The sequence below is a fragment of the Ornithodoros turicata genome, chromosome 1 (genome assembly GCF_037126465.1).
Source record: "Ornithodoros turicata isolate Travis chromosome 1, ASM3712646v1, whole genome shotgun sequence".
Classification (NCBI taxonomy): domain Eukaryota; kingdom Metazoa; phylum Arthropoda; class Arachnida; order Ixodida; family Argasidae; genus Ornithodoros; species Ornithodoros turicata.
In genome coordinates, this window is record NC_088201.1 from 135,094,075 (window position 1) to 135,103,733 (window position 9,659).

Consider the following 9,659-nt stretch of genomic DNA (forward strand, 5'->3'; position numbering starts at 1 on the left):
ATACTACGGCTCCCCTGCCCCTGAGCCCTGCGCGTATTTTTCCCCGCGCGGCGCGTGTGCGGAGGGTTGTCCACGTGCTTATCGGCGGGAGAGGGCTGCGTGCGCGCTTACACACTCACATTTTTCAGTCTGGACCGACTTCTTTCATCATTTTTCAATCTGTGTCGACTTCAATCGTAATTTTTTCCAGCTACAACAGGTGTGCAGTAGGCTGTTTACATGCAAAGGATAGCCATACACAAAAGTACAAGTGAAAATATATTTATTAAAGTCAATAGTGCAAGGAATTATGCTGTGACTCTGTGTGGAGGAGAAAAACCCAGCCAAAAAACCTGAAGCAGAAGAAACACAATACACGTAACAAAGAATATACTTATTACAGGCATGATGCAATAGCATTGAATAGGTATCACAGATCAAACACAATATTTTTTATGAACTGTAATCATACGCACAATTTTTCAATAAATCAGAAGGGATATAGCACATTTTAATCAAAGAAGATATTTTTAATCATTACGATTACAATCAAAATTAAAAGTTTTATCCTTTGCGTATTTTTTCCCACGCGGCGCGTGTGCGGCGGGGGGAGGGCTGCGCGTGCGCTTATCGTAGCGTATTTTTCAATCTGGGCCGACTTCTTTCGCCATTTTTCCACCTGTGCCGACTTCCCTATGAAATTTTTCCGATACAACAGGTGTGCAGTGGGCGGTTTACATGCAAGTATAGACATGCAAAGGATAGCCATACACAAAAGTACAAGTGAAAATATATTTATTAAAGTCAATAGTGCAAGGAATTATGCTGTGACTCTAAGTGGGGAGAAAAACTTAACCAAAAAATCTGATGCAATAGCATTGAAGGGGTATCACAATTTTTTATTCGTGATAATCACGCAAGTTTTCAATTAAGCAGAAGGGATAGCACATTTAATCAACGACGATGTTCTTGATCAATACGACACAAATTTAATTAATCAGTTTCTTATGAAGTGAATAGCGCAGACATAAGAAAATAATTCGAATCAGCACATAACATTAATAGAGAATCTAACTGACATATTCTCCAACATGTAGGGAAATAATAGATACACAATACCATATCAAAACGAGAAGCGGACACCACATTTAATCAAAGAAGATATTCTTAATCAATATGATTACAAGCAAAATTACAAGTTGTATTATAAAAAGTCTAATATTCCTATACGTGAAAACCATCAGTGCAATAGCGGGAAGTTCTGATAGTTGTATGTAATTAAATGTGAACAGCACAGACCCTGGAAGACCATGGGACACGAACACAAGAGGAAATAAAATCTATAGCACTACAAAGAAGTTATTCTTAATCAAAACAACAGAGGAGAATAATCTATCATTTTAACTATCATAAAATCATCCTCGTGACATAATCTAATCGAACACTATACAATTTTCATTCTAAGAGACACTAAAAACCTGACTTTGTTTTATGAATTCAACACAGAAAATAGATATATTAAAAATGAACTTCATCACATAGCACGCTCCTAGCCAACAACCAGCTCTGACAAAAGCTGCACTGATTTGTTGAAGACGGGTGCCGATAAATGTATGTAATTAATTGTGAACAGCACAGACCCTGGAAGACCATGGGACAAGAACAACACGAACACAAGAGGAAATAAAATCTATACCACTACAAATAATCTATCATTTTAACTATCATAAAATCATCCTCGTGACATAATCTAATCGAACACTATACAATTTTCATTTTAAGAGACACTAAAAGCTTTACTTTGTTTTATCAACACAGAAAATAGATATGTTAAAAATGAACATCACCACATAACACGCCCCTAGCCAACAACCAGATCTGATTATATCTGCCCTGATTTGTTGAAGGCGGGTGCCCATAGATGTATGGAATACCACGGAACACGAACGGACACGAACACAAGACGAAATTAAATCTATACCACTACAAAGAAGATATTCTTAATCAATATGATTACAATCAAATTACAAGTTGTATTATAAAAAGTCTGATATTCCTACACGTGAGAACCATCATTGCAATAGCATGAATATCTGTCATAACATTTCGAGCGCAAGTCCAACATTACACAACTTTTAATTTCTTTTTAAATGAACAGCACAGACGTAAGGAAATAACGAGAAACAACACAATCAACAGCTACAATTAATAGACAGCCAAACCTGCGCACCATCCAACACATAGAGAAATAATAGCTAATCAATCTATGAAAAGGAGAAATATTACAATATAGCACAGACTTAACGCTGAAGAACAGAGGAACACTCTAAGCGGCGACATGTAAACAACAACAGAGGACGAGAAACAAATAAAAAATGAGAAACAAATTTAATTACATCAATTTTTGTAATATCTTGCAACAGAAAGTTCTATATAGATGAACCACACAGAAAAATCAATTGTGAAACACAACTCAGAAATATGAGGCATTCCCAACTCAGAGATTATTTTTACTTATCTCAGTGGAGTGGACAATTGAAACAAATACGACACAATTAATACCCCATGCATACATAATGTCCATCTCATAGAATATCAGTCGAACCTGAAACAAAACAATAATCAATTCAGACAAATCATTTCTAAGCAAGCAGCGTGAATACACCGTAGAATCTGTACAGAAACTTGTCATTTTCAATGAATGAACTAGTAGATTCAAGCGATAAAGTGTGATGAAACCCGACGACCCCCAACATCAACATCAAGTTAGGGAGGGACGGGCTCTAGTATGGCCTTGTACATAGAATCATGGAAAGCTCACATTTTTTCTTACTCATCAATTTTTTTAGTAAATCAATTTCCATAATTCTCATGGTATGTGGATATTAATAACATTCTAGTAAATTTCTAATCAATAAAATGAGCATAGATATGCTTTCAATTAAGTGTAGACGCACACTTGAAAACAGAAGAGACAATTATTCTACATTCAAAAGATGGACAGATTTTGTACTCGCTACCATAAGTCACGGGAAGGTGTGATAAAACACTGCTTCGCTGCTTCGAAAAGGAAGAGCCGCGAAACGATTCCATTATCGCTGCATTTCAATACGTCCCAGACATGGTCGTATTCGGAGATATGGTACAAACTACAGAACTGAAGATGCAAGAATTTATATGCCAGATCTACAATACTTATAAAAATATCTGCACATCAACGTCGGAAGGGCCACTGGGATTGATGGCGGAGTTTTTGGGATTTGCTAACAAAGAATTGAAATACACTAGACCAGATGTAATTGTAATCATTGCAATGGGCATTGCATTCATCAAGAAAGCAGTCAGGTCAAATTATCATATACAAGCAGTCTATATCGCACGGTTCATTACGGATTTGTTGAAATTACACATATCTGAGGTGGAAAGTACACAAAATCTTATCACGTGATATGTTCCATTACCACAGCAACGCAGTTATTTTATTCTACCAGTCAGTGATGTCGAATGAACAGAAGTTCAATGTTGTCGTGCAAGGTCTGATGTATCATCACTTATTGAAACTCAACAAACATATCAACTGCGGCGGACCACCGAACGATTTTCATCTAATACTCTCTTGTACGCCATTCAAGAATCTTCATACAAAGAAAGGAAACATCAATAAGAGACTGTGCAAGTTCATCGCGACAAAGTGCAAGTTGTTGAAGCAATACAAACACGGCGACAACATATCACCTGCGTTAAGCAACGCTGGATTCAAGCGCCCAGTAATCAGAATAAACTACTTGATGTCTTCGGAATTCATGAATCAAGAAAACAAACGAAAACTTCAGAGTTTGGAATAGAATTGTAATTTATCGGAATAAACAAGCATATAATTGAAATCATAATTGTATTCTTAGTCATCATTGTAATGTATTCTACACATCACAACGAAAACAGCTTATGATTAGATTGAAGATTGCTGAGGGAACGAATATTCCACACTATGTGCAAAAATTCTAATATGGAATCAGAGCTAGCCATCAAATAGGTTTTACCCGACTAAACTCTGTACAAGTTCAACATCCGAAGGATAGAATTGCCGGAGAAGGATCGGTCATTGAAATTTAGAGGCATAATACATCAGCCTATGATTACAAAAAAAGGATCACTACTTGTGAAAACTTATCATATTTCATGAATTAAATTCCACAGTGCATGTATATTTCTCAATCAGTTCTCAGCGGCGGTGAATCGCCCACCCCATCACCATCCAATGTATGTGTGTGTGTGTGTGTCAATCAGTTGCACTAGCCCAGACGTAGTAAAAGAAGAAGAAAATGCGTCTTTGACAAGCAACCTGATTGGTGTGCGGAATAAATAAATAAATATTTTCGTCAACACAGTTGTCCGTTTGTATGACTGGATAGGAAAAATGAGCCGTCCAAGATAGGGCAAAACGGGAATTTGTGGCGGCTTTGCCATCGGCATCGCGGCGCCGCTGTTGTTGAGGCGCGAGCAAAATAAACGTTCGTACACTTGCTCCCTTGCGAGCTACCAGGAAGGTTGTCTCTTACTTGTGTCACTTGTCGCTACAACTGGTGACCCGGACGTGGAACCCTAACGTTCCATCCGCCATTATGTCTACTGGCGATGCTCCCCCAACTGGACAAGCCTTAGCGACAACCTCAGTTACACCGGTATCCTCCATCGCCGTCAAACTTCCTCCGTATTGGGATCGCAACCCCGCGACGTGGTTTATTCAAGCGGAAGCACAGTTTCACCTCTCCGGCATCTCGGCCGAACGTACCAAGTATTACCACGTCATCGCGGCCCTTTCACCGTCAGCGGCAGAAGAAGTGTTTGATATCATTGCCAACCCTCCCGCCGATACCCCGTACCAAGCCCTCAAAGCGGCACTCTTGAAGCGTACATCGCCGTCCGACCGCGCCCGTCTGCAACAGCTGTTGTCAGCTGAAGAACTAGGCGACCGGCGCCCAACCCAACTGCTGCGCCGGGTGAAACAGTTACTCGGTGAAGGAAGCAATGCCAGTACCGACAGTTTCCTCCGCGAGCTATTCCTCCAACGGCTCCCTAAAAATGTCCAGATGGTTCTTGCCAGCACTCACAACCTCGGCATTGAAGATCTAGCGAGTTTGGCTGACGCAGTCATGCAAGTCGCATCACCTGCTACTATGACCTTGGATTCCGTCCAAGCGCCTCAAGTCGATGCTCCCCCAAGTGTACCTCCCTTCCCTGACGCCAACTCGAATTTCGCCACTCTTTCCCAACAAGTCACTCACCTGACTCAATTAGTTGCTGCTTTGTCCACTCGATCCCGCTCTCCGTCGCCACGTCGCCAGCGTTTCCGCTCCCGCAACCGGTCTCCTCGCCATCGCAGCCCAGGTTCACGCGACAGGAACGGGCTTTGCTGGTACCATCACCGCTTCGGCCAGGAAGCCCGACACTGCTTCCAACCTTGCGCGTGGTCGGGAAACCCGCCGGCCAACCACTAGTGGCGGCGAGTGGACGTGGCCCTAATGATTGCCGCCTTTTTCACATCGTGGACCGTACCTCCGGCATGCGTCTTCTCGTGGATACTGGCGCTGAAGTTAGCGTAATCCCTGCCTCGAAACTCAGCCGCCGCTCCCGAGAACCTTGCTTATCCCTCAAGGCGGCCAATTCAACCACCATCCCTGTATACGGCCAAAGGTCCTTAACCCTAAACCTTGGATTGCGACGAACCTTCCGCTGGCTGTTCCTGATCGCCGATGTTCACCAGGCGATCTTAGGAGCAGATTTCTTACACCACTTTAACCTGCTCGTCGACGTTTCTGGGAAGCGCCTCGTCGACTCCTTGACACACCTGTCTGTGCACGGAATTCGCGCCCCGGCAAGTCCCCAACGAGTTCTTTCCCTTGCTGAACCATCTCCTCCTTATGCTCTCATACTAAAGGAGTTTCCCGCACTCACCAAACCACCTGACTGGAACCAGCCCGTCCAACACGACGTTTTACATCATGTGCTCACTACTGGCCCTCCTGTTCACTTTCGACCACGTCGTCTCGCTCCCGAGAAGTACAGGATTGCCAAGGCCGAATTCGATCACATGTTGGAGCTCGGCATCATCCGCCCATCATCCAGCACCTGGGCGTCACCCCTCCATGTGGTGCCTAAGAAAACGGGCGACTGGCGGCCTTGCGGTGATTACCGCGCTTTAGACCGCATCACCGTCCCTGACCGCTACCCCATTCCGCACATCCTCGATTTTGCAGCCAGCTTGGAAGGGGCCACAACGTTTTCGAAAATTGACTTGGTTCGCGCATACCACCAGATTCCTATGGCGCCGGAGGACATCCCTAAAACAGCCCTCACCACCCCATTTGGCCTCTTTGAATTCTTACGGATGCCCTTCGGGTTGCGAAACGCGGCCCAAACCTTTCAAAGGTTTATAGATTCTGTCACCCGCGGACTCCCTTTCGTGTACGCCTATCTAGACGACCTGCTGGTGGCCAGTCGCTCTGCAGAAGAGCACGCCCAACACCTCCGCGCCCTCTTTGCACGCCTGGAACATCAATGCATCGTCATCAACGCTGCAAAGAGCGAGTTCGGTGTAGCAGAGCTCGATTTTCTTGGCCATCGCATAAACAGCGCGGGAATCTTACCACTACCATCCAAGATAGCTGCCATCCGCGATTTTCCCCGCCCAACTTCAGCCACCAAGCTCCGGCAGTTTCTCGGAATGGCTAACTTCTATCGCCGTTTTGTGCCCGCCTGCGCCTCTACCCTCCAGCCTCTGGAAGCGCTTCTCTGTTCACGCAAACCTCCGCCACCAACCCTACAATGGACAGCAGTGGCTACCAAGGCTTTTGACAAGATCCGAGAAGATATCGCCGCAGCTACACTCCTTGTCCACCCTCGGCATGACGCCCCCACAAGCTTAATGGTGGACGCCTCGGGTGCCGCGGTTGGCGCAGTGTTGCAACAACAGGTCTCATCCGGGTGGCAACCTCTCGCTTTTTTCTCGAAGAAGCTGAAACCACCTGAGACGCGATATAGCACCTTCGGCCGCGAGCTGCTGGCCGCTTACCTCTCGGTAAAGCACTTTCGACACTTTCTGGAAGGACGTTCTTTCATCATATTCACCGATCACAAGCCCCTTACGTACGCCCTGTCATCCGCCAGCACCAGTTATACGCCACGAGAAACCCGACATCTGGCCTACATTGCTGAATTCACATCAGACATCCGTCACGTCACTGGCACCAACAACCCAGTCGCTGACGCCCTCAGCAGATCTGTCTCAACCGTTGACTCTGCCAAATCCCCGTCGACGCTGTCCTTGGACACCTTGTCCGAAGCCCAATCCATGGATTCTGAACTCTCCACGTTCCGCGCCAACTCGTCGTCTGGCCTGGTCATCCAAGACATTGCGTTGCCAGGCGCGTCCAAGCTTGTGGCCTGCGACACTTCCCAAGGACGTCCCCGCCCTTTCCTTCCTAGGGCCTTCCGTCGCGGGGTGTTCGACACATTCCATGCCTTGTGCCATACCGGCGTCCGCGCGACGCGAGCGGCCATTTGCGAGCGTTACGTCTGGCCGCGTATGAACAGCGACATCAGCCGTTGGGTGAAGGCCTGTCTGCCCTGCCAACGAAACAAAGTTCACCGCCACACTCGCCTGACGCCTTCTCCTTTCCCCCCGCCCGATCAACGTTTCGACCATATACATGTGGACCTCGTGGGCCCGCTTTCACCAGCTCAAGGTTTCAGATATATCCTCACTGTCATCGACAGATATACCCGCTGGCCGGAAGCAGTTCCTCTCTCAGATTCCACGGCCCCAACTGTCGCAGCGGCTCTTCTCCGTGAGTGGGTCTCCAGATTCGGAGTCCCGTCGATTATCACCACTGACCGGGGCCCGCAGTTCGAGTCGGCGCTTTTCTACAGCCTTACCAACGCTCTTGGGACTCGCCGCATTCGAACAACCGCTTACCATCCCGCATCCAACGGCCTTGTGGAACGACTTCATCGGCAGCTCAAAGCCGCATTACGGTCATCCCCCGAAACTCCTTGGCCTGAAGCCCTACCCATTGTCCTGCTGGGAATCCGCTCGGCGTTCAAGCCAGACTTCGAGTGCTCCTCGGCAGAACTCGTGTATGGTATGGCGCTCCGGTTGCCCGGTGACCTCGTGTCACCCCCATCTACTCCCGCCGTACTCCCACCATTCGATTTCGTCACCCGCCTACGCAGCGCCATGGCTGCCTTACGCCCTGCACCTTCCCGTTCCTACTCTGGGCGTCCCTACCAACATCCTGACCTGTGCAGCTCTACACACGTTTTCCTTGGCTGTGATAGAGTGCGAAACCCTCTGCAGCCCCCCTACACCGGCCCGCATCGTGTTTTGAGCCGAGCGGCCAGCTATTACACCGTTCTCGTCAACGGGAAAGAGGAAAATGTCAGCATCGAGCGCCTAAAGCCTGCTTTTCTCGACACCCATCCACCTCCCTCGACCTCTATCAACCTCGACCTCCATCGACCTCCCGAACCCGCCCTCTCAACTTCCTCGCCCGGTCCAGGCTTATCCCCTCCATCCACCATACGCCGTTCCGTGAGCTGGTAAAAAAACCTGGTCCGCACCCGTCGCCTTCCAGCGACGCGCTAGGAGGGGGGGAATTTGTGGCGGCTTTGCCATCGGCATCGCGGCGCCGCTGTTGTTGAGGCGCGAGCAAAATAAACGTTCGTACACTTGCTCCCTTGCGAGCTACCAGGAAGGTTGTCTCTTACTTGTGTCACTTGTCGCTACAAAATAAGACAAGATAATTGATTGCGGTGGGATAAGTCAAAGCGTTCGCGACACAGTGTCATCGACTTTTACAATCGCATTCGGGTTCAGTGCCTGCGATACAATACGAAGCCTTCGCGAAAAGCGAATCTATTATCAAATGCCGCGATGCAAATGGAGGATTTTACAAGCACGATGTGCAGGCGAAGTCTACATTTCTAATCACCTAATCTTCCTAACACACGGCACACAAACGTATATGAAATAATTTCAAAGTGGCAATCAGATTTTGGGAGAAACGAATCACACAACCGCCATCGGAAATGATTAACCAGTATGCCATGAAGATGAGCGTTATGCATAAACACAATGGAAGATATGCTATATTAATTATAATAAACAGATCAGCGCAGGTCACACATAATCGTAGATCCAATTCACAAAATATACTCGAGATTTCCCGTAGCTATGCAGAAAAACTATCACATTATTTTAGTGTCATAGCATCCCGGCACTACAAATGGAAAGGTCATACTTTAATTTTATAAGTCTTTAGCTCATAACGTTGTAAAACGCAAATTTTACACTAAAGATCATTTTCTTCTTTAAATTTTAAAAGTCAAAACTGCACGCTATTTCTTGCATTTTTTTAAAGATATAGATTAAAAAGTTGTGCATATACTCACACATACTATACAAGATATTTGATTGTGGCTTAAATGCTAAAATTTATCGATTCACATTCAGGAGAAGTGGTGACTACCACACATCAGTAAGAGTTTAATTAAAATTTGAACAGAAGTTGCGATTTATGATCAGTGTTGTAGAATGTATAATTTCACAATACGCAAGCTTTAGCTCGCTCAATTGACGAGCACTCTTTCACTATGACAGAGAATTTAATCGAATGGATTGA

The 9,659-nt window shown here is 45.9% G+C and overlaps 1 protein-coding gene across 1 annotated transcript; it reads left to right on the forward strand.

The window, feature by feature from the left end:
* The first annotated feature begins 4,601 nt into the window (after nucleotides 1-4,601).
* Nucleotides 4,602-5,477, forward strand: LOC135385580 (uncharacterized). The gene has a single exon (XM_064614990.1). It carries the CDS (start codon nucleotides 4,602-4,604, stop codon nucleotides 5,475-5,477), a length of 876 nt encoding a protein of 291 aa, XP_064471060.1.
* Nucleotides 5,478-9,659: the final 4,182 nt, after the last annotated feature.

Excerpts from the sequence above, each read along its gene's own strand:
- LOC135385580 (XM_064614990.1), top strand. The coding sequence starts at position 4,602 with ATGTCTACTGGCGATGCTCCCCCAACTGGACAAGCCTTAGCGACAACC.